Source organism: Microcaecilia unicolor, chromosome 2, assembly GCF_901765095.1.
Source record: "Microcaecilia unicolor chromosome 2, aMicUni1.1, whole genome shotgun sequence".
In the NCBI taxonomy this organism is placed as follows: Eukaryota; Metazoa; Chordata; class Amphibia; order Gymnophiona; family Siphonopidae; genus Microcaecilia; species Microcaecilia unicolor.
This window is the reverse complement of record NC_044032.1, coordinates 272,579,763-272,599,827: the sequence shown is the minus strand read 5'-3', so window position 1 is coordinate 272,599,827 and position 20,065 is coordinate 272,579,763. Positions and strand designations below refer to the sequence as shown.

The 20,065-nt window shown below is 41.6% G+C and overlaps 1 protein-coding gene across 1 annotated transcript in view; it reads right to left on the bottom strand.

Annotated features, from left to right (window-relative positions):
- Positions 1–20,065, bottom strand: part of IFT74 (intraflagellar transport 74) — a 291,121-nt gene that overhangs the window by 241,704 nt on the left and 29,352 nt on the right. The window contains exons 3-6 of the mRNA XM_030194172.1: positions 18,654–18,789; positions 15,927–15,975; positions 7,877–7,975; positions 7,625–7,685 (exon numbers count right to left, since the gene is read on the bottom strand). Coding sequence (XP_030050032.1) covers positions 7,625–7,685; positions 7,877–7,975; positions 15,927–15,975; positions 18,654–18,789 — 345 coding nt within the window. The remainder of the gene's footprint in view (positions 1–7,624; positions 7,686–7,876; positions 7,976–15,926; positions 15,976–18,653; positions 18,790–20,065) is intronic.

Sequence of the window (20,065 nt, the reverse complement as noted above, 5' to 3'; positions counted from 1 at the left end):
AGCCAAGAGAGAGATACGTCTGGCGAAAGCGCAAGCATAAGAACATATGGCTAGAAATGTAAGAAGGGGCAACAAAAATTTCTTCAGGTATATTAGTGAAAGGAGGAAGACTAAAACTGGAATTGTGAGACTGAAAGATGTTGCGAACTGCTATGTGGATAATGATGAAGAAAAAGCAAATTTGCTAAACAAATACTTTTGTTCTGTTTTCACTGAAGAAAATCCTGGAGAAGGACCACGGTTGATTTGCAAAAGTACATATGAGAATGGAGCAGATATAGCACCATTCAAAGAAGAGAGTGTGTATGAACAACTTGAAAATCTAAAGGTGGACCGGATGGGATCCACCTCAGGATATTGAAGGAGCTCAGAGAGGTTCTGGCGGGTCCTCTTAAAGATTTGTTTAATAAATCCTTGGAGACGGGAGAGATTCTGTGGGATTGAAGAGCGGATGTGGTCCCTCTTCACAAAAGTGATGATAGGGAAGAAGCTGGAAACTACAGGCCGGTAAGCCTCACCAGTTATTGAAAAGTAATGGAAGCGATGCTGAAGGAAAGGATAGTGAATTTCCTGAAAGCCAATATGTTGCAAGATCCGAGACAACATGGTTTTACCAAAGGTAAAACATGCCAAACGAATCTCATTGAATTCTTTGACTGGGTGACCAGAGAATTGAATCAGGATGTGCTATAGATGTAATCTACTGAGATTTCAGCAAAGCTTTTGACACGGTTCCCCACAGGAACTTGAATAAACTTGACAGGTTGAAGAATGGACCCAACATGGTGACCTGGATTAGGAACTGGTTGACAGACAGATGCCAGAGGGTGGTGGTTAATGGAATTCACGCGGATGAGGGAAAGGTGAGTAGTGGAGAGCCTCAGGGATCGGTGCTGGGGCCGATTCTGTTCAATATATTTGTGAGTGACATTGCCGAAGGGTTAGAAGGTTAAGTTTGCCTTTTTGCGGATGATACCAAGATTTGTAACAGCGTGGACACTCTGGAGGGAGTGGAAAACATGAAAATGGATCTGCAGAAGAATGGTCTAATGTTTGCCAAATAAAATTGAATGCGAAGTGATGCACTTAGGGAGTAGATGTGTTAGGGAGTGAGAGTCTGATATGTACAGACAGGGAGAGGGATCTTGGGGTGATAGTATCTGAGGATCTGAAGGCAATGAAACAGTGTGACAAGGCGGTGGCCATAGCCAGAAGGTTGCTAGGCTGTATAGAGAGAGGTGTGACCAGCAGAAGAAAGGAGGTGTTGCTGCCCCTGTACAAGTCGTTGGTGAGGCCCCACCTGGAGTATTGTGTTCAGTTTTGGAGGCTGTGTCATGATAAGGATGTAAAAAGAATTGAAGTGCTGCAAAGAAAAGCTACAAAAATGGTATGGGATTTGCGTTACAAGACGTATGAGAGACTTGCTGACCTGAACCTGTATACCCTGGAAGAAAGGAGAAACAGGGGTGAAATGATACAGACGTTCAAATATTTGAAACGTATCAATCCGCAAACAAACCTTTTCCGGAGACGGGAAGGCGGGGAGGACATGAAATGAGGTTGAAGGGGGGCAGACTCAAGAAAAATGTCAGGAAGTATTTTTTCACAGAGAGAGTGGTGGATATGAAAACAGTAACGGAATTAAAAAATGCGTGGGATAAACATAAAGGAGTCCTGTTCAACAGGAATGAATCCTCAGAAGCTTAGCAGAGACTGGGTAGCAGCACTGGTGGTTGGGAGGCGGAGTTAGTGCTGGGCAGACTTTTACGGTCTGTGCCCTGAAAATGGCAGATACAAATCAAGGTCAGGTATACATATAAAGTAGCACATATGAGTTTATCTTGTTGGGCAGACTGGATGGACCATCCAGGTCTTTCTCTGCCGTCATCTACTGTGTTACTATCAGGTTTATTTTCTAAAGAGAAGGACACCCATCTTTCAACACAAATCGGAAGATCGGCATCCTTCTCACAGGGTCGCAAAATCGGCATAATTGAAAGCAGATTTTGGGCGTCCCCAACTGCTTTCCGTCGCGTGGATGACTAAAGTTCACGGGGGCATGTCGGACATGTAGCGAAGGCGGGACTTTGGCATGCCTAACACATGGGCATCCTCGACCCATAATGGAAAAAAAAAAGGGTGTCCCTCACGAGCATTTGGACAACTTTACCTGGTCCTGTTTTTCGTACGACTAAGGCACAAAAAGGTGCCCGGACTGACCAGATGGCCACCGGAGAGAATCGGGGATCACCTCCCCTTACTCCCCCAGTGGTCGCTAACCCCCTCCCACCCTCAAAAAACAACTTTAAAAATATGTCGTGCCAGCCTCTATGCCAGCCCCAAATGTCATACTCAAGTCCATCGCAGCAGTATGCAGGTGCCTGGGGCAGTTTTAGTGGGTACTGCAGTGCACTTCAGGCAGGCAGACCCAGGCCCATTCCCCCCCCCCCCCCCCCCCCCCCACCTGTTACACTTGTGGTGGTAAATGTGAGCCCTCCAAAGCGAAGAGAATAATCATCAAAGTCCCTGAGGAAGCCACTTACGGTGAAACGGTGGCACCGTTGGACAAAAGTTAAGTGCTATTCCTTGAAATATAACAGAATGTTGTTTTGCTGTTATGGGCTCTTTTTCTAAAGTCATCTATTGATTGCCAGTTTGAAATAGTAGTTTTTGAAGCACAGTAGTTGCACGTTAAAAGCACATTGATAGAAAAAAAGAGATAAGAAACAAAACTGGAGAAATCTTAAAACCCCCATGATAGAAACTATCAACGGCCATTTTTTGGCTTGTTGTATACCTAGGACTAGTGGTCCAATAGGTTCTGAGGGGTTTTCTCCTTTTAAATATTTGTCGCTGGTGTAGCAATAGTGTTTTGTATAGATTTGCCTGGTTGGTTTCCTGGCATGTCAGGTGGACCAGTGCACTACGAATGCTGGCTCCTCCCATGACCAAAGAGCTTGCATTTGGTCGTTTCTGAGATGGGCGCCCTTAGTTTCCATTATCGCCGAAAATCAGAAACAACCAAGTCTAGGGACGACCATCTCTAGGGACGACCTAAATGTCAAGATTTGGGCGTCCCCGACCGTATTATCAAAATGAAAGATGGACGCCCATCTTGTTTTGATATGGGTTTCCCCGCCCCTTCGCCAGGACGTTTTGCGAGGACGTCCTCAGCAAAACTTGGCCATCCCTTTTAATTATGCCCCTCCATGTAATCAATGTGTCATTTGGAGGGGGATGGTTATAGGGACACCTTAGCAGATGTTATGTTCGTGCACAGATGTTTTTCTCCTGGTAAAGGGCCACTAAAACAGACATCGTGTTATGAGAATCAGGTGCTCCACATTCAGAGTTTCTATCTATCTATTTATTTACATATTGATGGCAGTCATATCCCACATTAAAAATGAATTAGGTTGAAACCTGGGAGCATTTAAAATCTTTTTTTTTTCCTGTAACGAGATCAAAAGAGACACATGGTTTGTGGGAACTTGCACCTTTTGTTTTGTGGAATGTGTCATGGTCGGCGGCGGCAGCGTCCATGCCTTGCTCATCAGGGCACTCGTCAGTGCCCTGTTCCTCCTTCTAAACCTTCTAAAATGACCTGCAGTTCCAGTCAGTGACCTGTGAGGTCAATGTAGAGTGGTGGAGGCCAAGCTGGTGATGTCATCAGTACTGAGCACTTCTTAAGCTGGCTTCTGAATGTGCTCAGGGTTCTGGCAATTACTCTTGATGGGGCCCAGGTCTGCCTGGGCTCTGCTAATTCCAACTCTGTTTCTTTGTGAGGCTGTGGCTGAAGCTTTGCCTACAGCTTTCTCCTAGTGGAGGAGTAGCCTAGTGGTTAGTGCAGTGGACTTTGATCCTGGGGAACTGAGTTCGATTTCCACTGCAGCTCCTTGTAACTCTGGGCAAGTCACTTAACCCTCCATTGCCCCTGGTACAAAATAAGTACCTGAATATATGTAAACCGCTTTGAATGTAGTTGCAAAAACCTCAGAAAGGCTGTATATCAAGTCCCATTTCCCTTTCCCTTATGCTGCGTTCCAGTGGAAGTCTGCTTCCAAGACAGGGAGTCCTGAGGAGTAAAGCTTGGCCTACAGCTTTCACCTAATGCTGTGTTTCTGTGAAGCCTGCTTTCAAGCTTGATAGTTCTGAGGAGTAATAGCTCTGTCTACAGCTTTAATCTTTGCTTGGGTCCAGTGAAGCCTGCTGCCAAGCCTGTGAGTCCAGAGCCTCCTGTGCCTCAGTTGAGATTCCATTCACCCACCGTGAGTCCTTAGTCGCTGTATGCAGCGAGTGGCTTTCTGCTGTGTTTGGGACTGTGTGGGCTGGATGACGGGGAGTGCTGCAGGTGCAGCGGCTGAGGCCACGTCTCGAGGTATCTCTGGGTGAGGGAGCGGTGCTTGGAGAGCAGAGGGGTCCGCGTGGGCTGATCCTGGCCCTTGAGTGCTGTGCAGGGCCGTTGAATATTCTGCCTTGGGAGCATCAGCTCAGGTTTGGCTCCTTCACCTTGCTTGCTTTGGGATCGTCGGCTCGGGCTTTGTTGATTTATCTTGCTTGCCTTGGGAGCATTCTGCTCGGGCACCTCAGTGACTGGTTGCTTGACTTAGGTGACATCCCTAGTCTTCTGTGAGCGGTGATCCGCTCTTGCCTCCACTTGCAGTGCAGGTCCTCAAGAGACTCTTTCTTTTCCCTTTGCTTTTGCTCCACTCTGGTTTTGAGGGAGCTTGCTGCAGTTGTTCCACGGCTCATCTGAGCATACTGACAGAATGAACCCTTTTCTTAACTGCTACTACTGTCAGCCAAGTATTGCCTGTTTGTCGTTGTCCTGCTAGGGCGGGCCCTTTGCCTAGTCTATTGTGTTCTACTGTATGTCATATGTTTGCATTGCTTTGCTAATATTGAGATGCGCAGGTAGGCTGCTTATGTTTGATTTCCCTATACAGCTAGGCTGTTCTACTTTACCTTAATCTATGTTTTATATTTGCCTTGCTGCAGCTAGATTAGACTTTATAGCTAGGCTGCCTGTTTTCCTTTCTGTGCCGTTTGGCTACCCTTGTAGTCTTGTGTTTTTTGATACTAATAAAGCTGCCTCAGTTCATCTCCACTTGTGGTCCAGTCCAGTTCTTGGGAGTACTCTTAGTTCTGAGGGGACTCGGTCTACCCAGAGGAGGTTGGGTGATTCTCACGCGGCCACCTCTGGGCCAAGGGCTCATAAACATCACACAATGCAGTGGTATATTATAAAAATGCACTTCCTATTGTTTATTATTACTATTTAAAAGAAAGATATTAAATAATGAGGGCAGAGCTACCTTCATTCAGAAGTCCAGAGTCAGTTTAAATGTGCCAACATTTTCCAGTTCTGTGATATATATTTACTTCTTCTTCAAATCAGTTTTCATTAGCAATTTCTCAGTTATTACCCAAATGCGAACACAATTATGTTAATTAATAAGTTTTGGATGTTACTGAATTCTATTACTCTGTCTCACTGTATTTCCAGTTTTGGAACAGTATAAGTCATCACAAGGCCAAAATATAAGAAAATCAATGGACTGCATTAGGGGCTTATAGCCCATTTAATTATGTTTAAGCAAATGAGAGATCTGCATGAAAGAACATATTTATTTTTATTATTTTGACTTATGAAATCAACTTGTCCCTGAAATAAGCTCAAAACAGAATAATCCATTTGTACAAAAGAGACGAGGTGAAGATGCGATTCCATGTGCCCCAATGAAAGGAAAGTTTAATTTTACTTCCAATCTTTGTAACATCAGGCTTCCCAAGGCAGATTACAACAACAGCTAAAATGAACCTATCAGTAAACAGGATATCCTCACTGAAATTTGGCCATGTATTACTGTATTGTATAGAACCAGTGTAGAAAACTAAGCACAAAATACAGCCTTTATTAGTGCTGTTTCCACCAGCTACAATAATTTTTGAAGCTGTTTTAGTGATATTCAGTTTTGATTTCATGATATTTATATCTACATATGGGACGCTCTCAAATAAATTGTTTATCCACTCCTAGCCTAACTGAGATAATATTTAACCATCTCTCTGACCTCATGTGCAATTTTCTTCAAATTAGTCACCTTACTTTCAAATTCTTCCTACTTTCTTACTTATCTATATGTTACAACCTTGCCTTAAAATGTTCTATTACGTATTGTGTTGTCATTGCAAGTAGTATACCATGCCATATTTTGTATTGTTACTTGAATATTTTTACTGCTGTAATTGCCTATTGCTCATGTTTGATCTATTCTTACTGTACACCGTCTTAAGTGAATTCCTTCAAAAAGGCGGTAAATAAATCCTAATAAATAAATAAATAAATTAATTAATTAATTAAAAAGCTGTCAAATCAGTAAAAATAAGAAAATCTTTTGTCCTCCACCTTTTAAGGCACTGCCTATCCAACTGGCACAGCTTTTAACTTTTTACACATAGACAATGCATAGGCAATTCCTTATTTCTAATAATCTTTTACTACTGCTTTCATTAGCATTTGTTATTGTTCTGGGTGTACTTGTGACTCTGCCTACTGCCAGCATGCTCCACCTACTGACTTCAACTCACATAATGGGACAGATAGCCTCGTACCATCTCCTGTTCTCAATCTAACCTCCTTGGTTGCTGTCCCACTCTCTCTCCCCTGAAAGTGAAACTGAAAGGGGATAGCAGACTATGACAGCTTCAGGTATTATGGGAATTCTGAACAGAGCAGGAATGAACAGTAGCCTAGTGAATAATGCAGTGGACTGTAAACCAAGGGACCCAGGTTCAAATTCCACTTCAACTTTTTTTTTCTAATTGTGAGCCCTCCAGAAACAGAAATTTACCTATTATACCTAAATATATAAGACACCTGCAAGCCTGAAAGGCCATTGAAGTGGTGTACATTCAGGTACAGTAGCTATTTTTCTGTTCCTGGAAAGCTCACAATTTAAAAAAAAATAAAAATTAAAGGGATTTGAACCTGGATCCCTTGGTTTAGTCCACTGCACTAACCACTAGGCTGACCCTCTGCTCTGCAGAGACATCTGTGTGGCCATTTTCAAAGAATGCTGCTATACAGACGCCCATGTGCCTTATTTTACCCCATTCAAAATTTTGATGTTTCACTTTGTGAAATGGACCTTCATGCTGGATGTTTCCAGTACAAGGATGTGCATCTCACATATTTTCGAACAGGCTTATTATGTTCAAAACACCTGCGAGATAGATGTCCATTTGGGACGTTCTGACTTGGACATCCTTTTGAAAATGCCCCTCTATGCGTCTTTATAGAATAGTCTCAAAATATGCACATATTTGGCCTCCCAACCTAGATGATCTGTTATAAAATTACCCTCAAGGTGTTGCTGCTGTGAGATAGCTGGGACTGCCTCCCCACTATAGCAAATGCTAAGGATATTGCCACCAGAACCACTCCTGCTCTGACTGGCCTAAGGGGTAGAAACTAAGCCCTGATATCAAACTCAATTTTCTGACATATCACTATATCCCTACTTCTGCACCCATTTTACAGCAAAGCTATATACTACATAAAAATTAAGCTGTTGTTAATCAGACACTTCACAAAAAAAACATGTGGAAATGAAATGCATACCATGTTGTAATCTGCTAGCTGACCTTGATGTTCTTTGATTTCAACAGCTAATGACTCAGCCCTAGACAAAAAAATCCAAACAGTCTGTTACAAACAATGTTACATGCCAAAAAATTAAACTGGATAAAGTATCAGTTTTATATAGGCTACAGTTTAGTGTACCATACAGAAGGCCATTAAATTACAGTTTTATCAAATGAAAAAATAATTTAATAAGTTTAATGTGAAAATATCAACCATAGTATCACTTACCTCTTTTCATAGGACAGATAGACAGAATTCTCCTGATTGTACATGTCTATTTCCTTCCTCAGTTTGTTCATTTCTGTTGTAAGTTCACTTACTTTACTTCTACAGAAAGAAAATGAACAAGTGGTAGCAATGAAAAATCATTTATTCAAAGGATAGAAACTATTTAGGGCAAAATTACTGGTTCATCTTTCTTGTTGCTATGACAATTTGTACAGCGATAATTCCCTAAGGGCCCTGTTTACTATGCAGTGTTATAGGCGCATTAACATTTTTAACGTGCGTTAACCATGTACATGCCTACAGTATCCCTATAGGCGCCTACATGGTTAGTGCGCACTAAGTGTAGGTGCACTAAAAACACTAATGCACCTTAGTAAACAGGGCCCTGAGATACTCAAAAATGTAATTCAGAAATAGTTTCTCTTTGCAAGGAAGCTGGATTCTGTGTGTATTCATAAAACGTCTAACATATAATAATTAGATTGGTCCTCTGCAGTAAAGGCAAGCAAGCAAATGTGCAGAACAATAAAGCAGGCCATCACTTTAGTGCGCCAACAGAAAAAAATAAAAATGACCAAAAAAATTCTAAAATATTAAGACAATATAAAAGAAATATAAGCAAAGCCCGCACAATCCAATTTCTCTCAAATCAGTTTCAGAATCTCTTTTAGCAAAAATGATCAGGAAAAAAAACTACAAACCTGGCAACACAACATTGTATGTGTTCTCTCTCCATTTAAATAAGCATGCAAATGTAATTTATGCATATTAAAACAAAACACATGCAGTTGGGTCTCCTAGTCTAATGAGGGCCTTAGTGTTTCAGCTCAAAACTACACAGCATAAATTTTTGCACTTGTAAAACATGGGGACAGACCAGATCTAAATATGCAAGTTTTGAAAGAAAGACGATATAAACAACCTTTAAATATATCTCCAAGCTATAAATGTACAGAAGGTGGGCCTCTTAAATGGAAAGGAAGCTCTAAAACAAGGGTCATAGGATGAGAGTGAAAGATGGTAGTCTCAGGAGTAATTTGAGGAAATATTTGATAAAAAAAGAAACTGCACTGAATGGCTTTTGTAGGTGAGATATGGAGTAAATAGATCTTACCTGCTAATTTTCTTTTAGTCGCACCAGACAAGTCAGAACTTGTGGGTTTGTGTCTACCTACCAGCAGGTGGAGATAGGAGTACAGATTTTTGCTGTGCCTTAATAAAACCTTATGCAGCTCGGAAATTCATTACTGGATAGCAAAGCAGAGGAAAACAGTTGCTGATCATGATGCAAAAATATTTGCTCAACCAAAGAAACAGGAAGTTAGCAAAAATAAAAACTCTGGAGCTATAGAAATGATAATTAGTAGTAGTAGTAGAAACAAATAAGGGTGGATAGCTGGACTCGTCTGGTGTGACAAAGGAAAGAAAGTTAGCATATAAAATCTCATTTCTCCTTCCTTGTCATGCATACCAGACAGGTCCAGGACTTATGGGACAGACGAAAGGAAGGTTCAAATTTGTAATCTTTTCTAATTATATCCAGTACCCACTGGTCTGATATTATCTGGGTCGACTCCTGGACAGAGCCATAAGGCGTCCTCCTATCACCAACATCAAGGAGTGAACCTGGTCACCATCAATAGATAGCTCTAGATGCATTTTTTGTAAGAGATTTCTGAAAGCCTGACCCGTTGTCAGAACAAAAGGAAGACTGTCTTCTTTGAAATCAAGGCCACTGTATAGAGTTAGAATTACTGGGCCTATAGAACTTGAGGTCTTTAAATTTGTCTACTAGTAGCAGAGGCCCTAGAAGATTTAGGTCTATGAAGCTTAGCCTCTAACAGTCTTATCAAGCTTATCACCAAGAAAAAAGGTACTCTTAACAGAAGTCGAGACCAGACTTAAATGCCACATCTGTCGACCAGTTTCTCATCCAGAGAAACTAATGAATGTGACGCTGATTCTCTTGACGCTGTCCCACAAAAGTAATATTAGTAGCCAACAACTTTAAATTTAAGCTTTATTTGTAGCACACCCCACAGACGCACACCTGAGCACAATATGCTCCTTTGTGCTCTCCTTCGTGCACACCTTATTATTGCCAATATATTGTGGGGGGGTTTTCTCCCTGCTTCCAGGAATCATTTCCATACCTCCCTGTTCTTCTCCACTGATGACCACTGGATCGTCCATTCCAGTGATTTAGGGCAACAGACCTTATACCTGTAGGAATATTCTCTATCATAGGGTAAGAAATTTCTCAAACCTAATATCTGTTCCTTTGCACTCTTCAACCTCCACTTTGCCTAACCCAGTCCCTATTAGGCTTCTTAATGGCCAGTGTTGTACACTAAAAATGTATCAATTACAGACCCTATTTGTAATTATAACATACAGATTCTCTGTCTTACTGAGAAACAGACGCCGCATATTTAACTTAGGCTTCTCCAACAGGGTACTCTTACTGTTATAACATGCGAGAAAACAGGAGGGCAGGAGAATTGACTGGGATCTTTTCGAATCATTTGTCACTCCCAAAAATGAACTCTATCTACTAATTCATTGGAGCTGCTTAGACTTTGTTTAAGCACTGGCATCTAGTACTCCTCTATGTCTGCCACTTTACTACAACTTTAGGACATTACTGCACATTACCATCTATTTTCCACATACATCTTCTTAGGCAATTTCAATATTCTATGGTTGATCTGTCAAATCATCTCACTAGAGATTTTGCCTCCTTTCTTCAAGGCATAGCTCTAACTCAGCACATTGCTAGACACATCTTGGATCTTGTGCTCTCGGATGTAACCCAATTCTCTACCATCATAAGTACATAAGTAATACCACACTGGGAAAAGACCAAGGGTCCATCGAGCCCAGCATCCTATCCACGACAGCGGCCAATCCAGGCCAAGGGCACCTGGCAAGCTTCCCAAACGTACAAACATTCTATACATGTTATTCCCGGAATTGTGGATTTTTCCCAAGTCCATTTAGTAGCAGTTTATGGACTTGTCATTTAGGAAACCGTCTAACCCCTTTTTAAACTCTGCCAAACTAACCGCCTTCACCACGTTTTCCGGCAACGAATTCCAGAGTTTAATTACACGTTGGGTGAAGAAAGTTTTTCTCCGATTTGTTTTAAATGTACTACACTGTAGTTTCATCGCATGCCCCCTAGTCCTAGTATTTTTGGAAAGCGTGAACAGATGCTTCAAATCCACCTGTTCCACTCCACTCATTATTTTATATACCTCTATCATGTCTCCCTTCAGCCGTCTCTTCTCCAAGCTGAAAAGCCCTAGCCTCCTTAGTCTTTCTTCATAGGGAAGTCGTCCCATCCCCACTATCATTTTAGTCGGCATTGATGCCAGCACTTAACAAGCAATAATGAACACTAATTGGCAATTATCAGAGTGGTGGATACTTGGAATGTCCTCCCATGGGAGGTGGTGGAGATGAAAACGGTAACGGAATTCAAAAATGCGTGGGATAAACATAAAGGAATCCTGTTCAGAAGGAATGGATCCTCAGAAGCTTAGCAGAGATTGGGTGGCAGCACCGGTGGTTGGGAGGCGGGGCTAGTACTGGGCAGACTGCTACGGTCTATGCCCTGAAAATGGTAGATACAGATCAAGGTCAGGTATGCATATGAGTTTATCTTGTTGTGCAGACTGGATGGACTGTACAGGTCTTTTTCTGCCGTCACCTACTATGTTATTATGTTAGTCGCCCTTCGCTGCACCTTTTCCAGTTCCACTATATCTTTCTTGAGATGCGGCGACCAGAATTGAACACAATACTCAAGGTGCGGTCGCACCATGGAGCGATATAACGGCATTATAACATCCTCACACCTGTTTTCCATACCTTTCCTAATAATACCCATCATTCTATTCGCTTTCCGAGCCGCAGCAGCACACTGAGCAGAAGGTTTCAGTGTATTATCGACGATGACACCCAGATCCCTTTCTTGGTCCGTAACTCCTAACATGGAACCTTGCATGACGTAGCTATAATTCGGGTTCTTTTTTCCCACATGCATAACCTTGCACTTGCTCACATTAAACGTCATCTGCCATCTAGCCGCCCAGTCTCCCAGTCTCGTAAGGTCCTTCTGTAATTCTTCACAATCCTGTTGCGAGTTTGGTGCATTCTAGGAACTATGGGACCCTTGGAACTGTGGCCCCAGTGTCCTTAGAAACCACTGGGGAATTAAGCTGCAGGTGGGAAACTTGCCCAGAAGCAAATGTAACCCAGCAGGTGGGGGAAAGGGTATGCCAGAGTAAAGCATGTGCACAGGTGGGCTTTAGAAGTGCCGGAACAGACTCTCTAGATGGCCACAGTGTTAGCCCCAGGTGGGTGCTAGGTCTTCTGTGACAAAGGGTAACATGAACAAATAAATTACATTGTCAGAAAAAAACTTAATGTTTGAATTAAAAAGAATGGGTAAGTATAAAGAAACAGGAGGGAGTGGGGAAGAGAGAGGAGCTCTGACATGCATATGGCACCACCTGCTGAAATATTAACTCAGAGAGCTAGAGCTGTGCAGGCTCTGCCATGCCCGAGGGTAGACATACAGCTTTCATGAAATGTCCCATTTCTCTATCAGAAAGAGAACGAGAGAGAAAAAGAGGAAGATAAAGAACCCAGTATGCCTAACTTTTTTTTTTTTTTAATGCAAAGTGGCAATAAAAAGGCTAAAGAAATAATAGTGCCTGATCTTACTCCACATACACCACACAGGCTACAAGCTCAGTCTGGAGAACCTCTCCAGATTTGCTTTTGTCCGAGAACAAACCTTTCCAAATAGCACCTACCCACCTGTGTTTGCCTAATGAAAAAGACACCAGCGTGGGGGAGAGGAAGCTGCATCCAGAAATGTACCTTAAAAATGACCTCAGGTGCTCGGGCTGAGCCAGCAGAAAAGGCTGGTGCTTTGGCCTAACCACTCTGAAACCAGCTCTGCTGCCGACCCAAACACTCGTCCCCTGATACCAGTTCTCTCAGGATTATATGAAAAATAGGAAAACTCCCACCTGCATTCCACTAACCAGTATTGCAGCATGATGTACTGACATGAGGAAACAACCTCCCATTGAATTAGTTAAACCCCTTTCAGGGGAAAAGGAGAAAACAGTAGTGAACAAAGGAGGGGGAGAAGAACTCGGACTCCTCCGAGTATCATCCTGCTCCAAGTCCAATTCAATTGTGTGTGTGTGTGGGGGTGGGGGGGGGGATGGAGCTTTTAAAACCTCAAGTGACGTTCCCCTATGCTTAACTGACGCACAGTTCTCCAACTTGGTCAGGAGCTGCCTTAGACAAACAGTCCATAAGCTGCGTGGTCCAACCATCACTATGCACTAGAGACAGAGAAATACTCAGAGCACACAAAAAGTCCACTTACCATTACTACTACTTATTATTTCCATTTATATAGTGCTACTAGATGTACACAGTGCTGTACACTGAACATGTAAGAGACAGTCCCTGCTTGACAAAGCTTACAATCTAATCAAGTCAGAAAAACAGGGTAAATAAGGGATAAAGGAATTACATAAGGTGGGAATAAGACAGACATGTGTACTGAACAACTGAATATAAGTTAGGATTGGAATCTTGGAGTCTATTTGTGGACTTAAGTATGATTAACGGAAAATGTTTCTTTTTCTCTTATTTCTTTAATGCTTTATTTAATATTGCTATATGCTTTATGCTATCATACTTTTCTGTACAAGTAGTATTCTTTTGCTTGTTTAATGATTGAAATATTGATAAATAAATAAAAGAATACAAGTTAGGAGTTAAAAGCAGCCTCAAAAAGGTGAGCTTCAGCCTAGATTTGAAAACAGCCAGAGCTGAAGCTTGACACACTGATTCAGGAAGACTATTCCAGGCATATGGTGCAGCAAGATAAAACGAACAGAGTCTAGAGTTCACAGTGGAGAAGAAGGGTATAGATAAGAGATTAACCCAATGAATGGAGTTCCCGGGGAGGAGTGTAGGGAGAGATAAGAGTGGAGAGGTACTGAGGAACTGCAGAGTAAATGTACTTGTAAGTCAATAACAGGAGTCTGAATTGTATGCAGAAACGGATAGGGAGCCAAAGTGACTTAAAGGAAAGGCTAACATTAGCATAGCGACACTGGTGGAATATTACTCGTGCGTGCAGTAGAGTCTTGAACAGATTGAAGAGGAGAGAGATTGCTTAGTGGGAGACCTGTGAGAAACAAGTTGCAGGTGTCTAAGCGAGAGGTGATGAGAGTGTGGATAAGGGTTTTGGTAGTGTGCTCAGAAAGGAAGGGATGAATTTTGGTGATGTTATAGAAAAAGAAACAACAGATTTTAGAAGTCTTATGTGCAGAGAAAGAGAGAGAGGAGTCAAAGATGACCCCAAGGTTACGAGCTGATGAGACAGAGAGGATGAGAGTGTTATCCACAGAGACAGAGAATAGGGGAAGAGGAGAGGTGGGTTTAGGGGGAAGGTTGAACGCAGCTCTTACCAACAGACTTCCTCGGAAATAACCCCAGCTCTCCTTTCAGTCTCTTTCCTTCTGTCAGAAAGTGTTATTCTTTAACAGAGAAGGCATAAGAAATGGAGAACCTTGGGGATGGGGAGAGACCCTGCACCAATTGGTATACCCCTGAAGGGCCCATTTTACTGCAATATCAACAGTCCTTCTCCACAGAAATTCACCAGTCCTACCCTCTGACTTCTGTAAACTAGTCAGAAGTTAAAAGCAAAATCCAAACCAGAAGCTGCATAGCAAACATCCACCACCTACTGAAATGTCTGAGCTAAGACACAGCATAATGTTGTATTCTCTCTCGCCACCTGCTGGTAGAGGGACACAAATTCACAGGTCCTGGACTCATCTGGTCTGCATGGCAAGAAAATAAATGTTTTAAATAAATAAGTAAATATTTCTTTGCAGAAAAGGTTTGGATGCCTCTCAGTAGATATAATGGAAACAAGGACTGTAGCAGAATTCAAGAAAGCAGGGAACAAGCACAGATGAACACAGAGAGTAAGAGATTGTAGGGATAAGCAGCTGGTGTGGATGGGCAGACTAAACAAGTTGTATGGTCTTTATCCATTGTCATTTTCTATGCTTCTAAAGGAAGGCATCTGGGTAACATGTATAGCGTAGCAATTAAAACCTTAACCACCTTACTGGGCAGACTAGATGGGTCATTTCGGCCTTTATCTACCATAATGTAATCATTGGCTACCAGTACAATACAAGGCTAAATTTAAAACTCTATGTCTGATCTTCAAGGCCCTTAAACGAAATGGCCCCGAGTACCTGAAGAATAGGATGATCCTCTACACACCGCCAAGGACACTAAGATCCTCTCAAGGACTATCACTAACCACACCCTCTCCAAAAGACATTACACGATGTGATACCTGCAAGCGAGCCTTCTCGGGAGTAGCCCCCACACTCTGGAATGCACTGCCTGAAAGGCTCCGCTTAACACAAGACTATCTCTACTACTTCAGGAAACAGGTGAAAGCTTGGCTATTCAACCAGGCCTTTAATGGAAAAAGTAACTAACTTGTTAGTCTCACTCACACACACAAGGAATGACACGGGCTGCACATACTGCAGCAGGACATGTTTATCCACTCTTACCCCAGCTGAGATAATATTTAACCATCTCTCTGACCTCATGTACAACTTTCTTTAAATTAGTTACCTTTACTTTCTAACTCTTCTTACTCTCTTACCTATCTATATGTTCCATCTTTGTTTTACCCTTCATTATCAATTAAAATGTTCTATTACATAGTGTTGACATTGTAAGCAGTATACTATTCCATACTTTGTATTGTTACTTGAATATTTTTACTACTGTAATTGCCTAGTGCTCATGTTTGATCTATTCTTACTGTACACCGCATTGAGTGAATTCCTTCAAAAAGGTGGTAAATAAATCCTAATAATAAATAAATAAAGGCTGTGCTTAGGAAAACATAGTTAAAAACTATTTCAGCTTGTTCCTTGCAATAATTCACATATAATATATTCAGTGATTAACATACCTCAATAGACCAAGATAATATGATTTGTCCATAATCTGTCTCTGCGGTCCTACAGACAAGAAAGAACATAAGAAACATTTCTATGAAATGTAACATATTTGAATACATTTTTAAAATAACCTCACCCCTGCTGCCAGTACATATCTATGAGTTCTTGCCAGCCCTAGGTACAATAATTGGTATGACAATCTGGAAGACAGGTTCACATTCTATTGGGAAGTCCCAGACTGTAAAGGAAAATAATGGGTATCAGTGTAGCACTGAAATGGTTTGTTAGGGTACAACATTGATTTATTTTTTATTTCAAATACTTATAGACCTCTTATCTACTATTCTAAGTGGTGTACAAACCCACAAGAAACAGTAAAATCGAACAAAAACACAAACAGAATGTACAACAACACATTTTCAGACCTAATACAATGATGTGAACAAGATTTTGCCCCTTCTGATTATCACTATTAATGTATATACGGTACATCACACTAGAGAATGACATAGGAAATCCTCGGTAACAAAAACAAAAATTTGTTACATTTACCATGCATGCAGGAGCAAAACTTTTTACCACCCCACAGGAACAGTAAAAACCCTTGCTCTCACGGGTTCTATCTCTGTCTTGCTCCTCCTCCCCTCCTTCTGCCGCAGTATACATCTTATGGAGCCCGAGACCAACATGATTTGAAAAATAAAATGACCAAGCAACAAAAGGTAGAAAAATAATTTTATTTTTTATTTTATAGTTAGAATGTGAGATTTGAAATGTGTGTCCTGCCAGAGCTGGTATTAGACATGGCTGGGGCCCAGGGCAGAAATTTGGGAAGGGTCCCCAAAGGACACTAGTCAATCATGAGCTTATCATGACTGCTGAAGTATTTTACTTATGCAAGGAGAAAACCCTCAGAAACCTAGTGAATTTGCATAAATCCTAGGTTTACAATGGCTGAACTTGTATGCCGTTGTTAAGTTTCTATCATTAGGAAAAACTCCTTGTGTTTGCTTTATTGCTTTTCAACGTGTTAGATTCAAAATGTCTCTCAAACCATCTATGTGTGTATCTTAAATTTTGATTAAACTCTATGCAATAGCGCCAGGACAAAAAACAACTGCACTTAGCTTAAAGTCCAACAGGGTTTGACCCGTGTGGCTTCTTCAGGAACGTGCGTTGTTGGATGTGGCTTATACAGATTTTCTGCAATTGTATTTCAAACAAAATGGCGCTATTTATGTTTATCATTTTTGGTCACCTATTCTGTATTTGGCATTTGTGTTCTGTGTGTATGACCAAGGTATTTTGTTAGCATAAATTTTCTATATATCATTCTGTAGTAATTTGGCTTGCAGACAGCACAAGGCTGACCACAGACCAAACAAACTCAGGAGATGATGCAAGCAGAGATTATTTGCCGCCACACTGTTGAGTCTATTCTCTACGATTTCATATTTGCTGGAGATTTCTTTTTGTCTGACAGAGTGACCCTAGGTAGCCATCTCATTTAGTCAGTGCACTCTGCGAATACCATTTGCGATCCCTGAGGCAGGCGCCTGTGGTGCCGAAACATGGACCGTGTCGGGTCCTTTATAAAACCAATAAAATATTCTTCAGTATCATCTCTCGAGTTTGTTTGATCTGTGGTCAGCCTTTTCTCCTCTTGTGCTGTGTGGATTCATCGTAGAGGCTTTTCCTGTCTTGTTGTTTTTGTTATTTGGCTTGCTCAATTTTCCCGATAGTGGAGGGGATATTTGTTAAGGGGGAGAGAAGTCAAGGGTTTTGTTGATCCTTGTTCTGTATTGTTTGTAATTTATAAAATGACAGTTGTACAGAATATTGTTTCTTTTTATACTTTAATAAAATGATTTAAACATAAAATCCTAACTGTTCAAGGCTTGTACACATGGGATCAGACAGAGTTCATGGGGACAAACTCTGTCCACATGTCATTCTCTATGTCACACTGAATGGTTTCTGATCTTTAAACAAAATTTTAATATTAGAGAAAGGAAACCTGAGTAAACACAACACTGGCTTTAAGTTTTTATTTAAGGAACAAAGTTACCAACACACATCATTCATACGAAAAAGTACCCGCCCCTTAAACTTAATAACTGGTTGCACTACCTTTAGTAGCAATAATTGCAAACAAACACTTCCTATAAATTGGTATCAGACTCTCACAGCACTGTTGAGGAATATTAGCCCACTCTTCTTTACAGAGCTGCTTTAATTCAGACATATTCGTAGTTCTTTGTGCATGAACTGCTTGTTTAAGGTCCTGCTACAGCACCTCTATTAGATTAAAGCCAGGACTTTAATCTTGTTTCTCCTCAGCCAATCAGATGTAGACTTGCTTTTGTGTTTTGGATCACTGTCTTGCTGCATAACCCAATTAAACTTCAGCTTCAACTAGGGACAGAAGGAAAGCTAGAAAAGGGAATTGCGAGACTTAAAGCGGCTGAGAACAAATACTTCTGTTCTGTATTCATGGGTATAGTTTGGGAGGGCGAGGAGGGACACTGATCCTTTCAGCATGTAAATACATAATAGAACAAGCTCCTAAATGGAATACACATGAATAGAAAAATCAGCCACTGCAGAGGATGATGAATGTAGCCAGACTAGCAAAGAATGTTAATAGGCCTGATATGCAAAAGATGATGTTCAATTTTTATACCTGCAAGGTAAGAATTTGACAAGCACACTTTGAGTGTCCCAATACGAAAAAATACCTTTCATTCCTGTTTTCATTCCACTTAGTCCTTGTTGAGTCACTGGGCGGTCTGCAACTTTTATTTGTGCTGATAACACACCTCCAGTTCCAATGGAACCACTACGAGTACCAGGCCTGGCTGTGCCAGGAGGCATCTGAACAAATAAAGAAAAAAGAATCATTTTTTCTGTCACCTTAAGAAAAAGTCTGATATTTTGTGGATGTAGAGGGGCATTTTCGATATGACATCTGTTGGACTTTGGACATTTTGCACTAAACATCCAAAATCCAAATAGAAAAACATGATAATTTTCAAATCCGCATAACTTTTTTTTAACGCTTTTAGCAATGTTTTATGCTCTGTTCATTTATTTTTTCAGGCCATTTTTTAGAAAAAAAACAACAACAAAAAACCATACAAGTGAAAAACACTGAAAGTCAAGCCATTGGGATTTAGGAGGGGCAGCATATTTAGCAGACTGGTCCCCCAGACATCCCAGGAGAGCAGTGGGGCACCCTAGGGGCACTGCTGTGGACTTCATATAAATGCATCCAGGTACACATCTCACCGTTGCTCTCTTGTCTGCTGAGCCCTCCAAAACCCACTACCATCAATTGAACACCACTACAGTAGCCCATATGGGTGAAGGGGGGCACCTATAATTGGGAACAGTGGATTTTTAGTGAGTTTTGGAAGGGTCACAGTTTCCACAAGTGTAACATGTAGGGGGAGGTATGGGCCTGGGTCCACCTGTCTGCACTGCAGTGAACTGCACCCATCACTACACTACTCCAGAGACATGAATGCTGCTCTAATAGACCTGGCTATAACTTCTGAGAGTGGCGAGTAATATTTTTATTCACAATTTTTTTTTTTTTGGGGGGGGGGGGGGGGGCGGAGCAGATCAGTGACCACTGGTGGAATAAGGGGGATCATCCTGAAAACAGGTCTACACAAAAACGTTGAAGTTTTCGCCCTAGACGTTTTTGTTTTGTTCCATTATGGCTGTAAATTGTCCAAGTCCCTAGTCCCGCCGTCGAAATGCCACCAACACACCCCCTTCTGATTTGGATGCACTGCAGAAAACATGTACAAATAGATGTCGGCAAAATAGGATTTGAAAATACGATTTGGACGTTTTGAGAAGAAATCCATCTGTCGCCTTTTAGACATTTTTCTCTTTCAAAAATGAGCCCCGTGGAAGGGCATAATCGAACGGGGCACCCAAGTTTTCCTGAGGACGTCCTCGCAGGACGTCCCAGCGAAGGGGCGGGGAAACCCGTATTATCGAAACAAGATGGGCGTCCATCTTTTGTTTCGTTTCGACAATACGGTCGGAGACGCCCAAACCTCAATATTTAGGTCGACCCTAGAGATGGTCGTCCTTAGAGATGGTCGTCCCCAGTTTTTGGCCATAATGGAAACCGAGG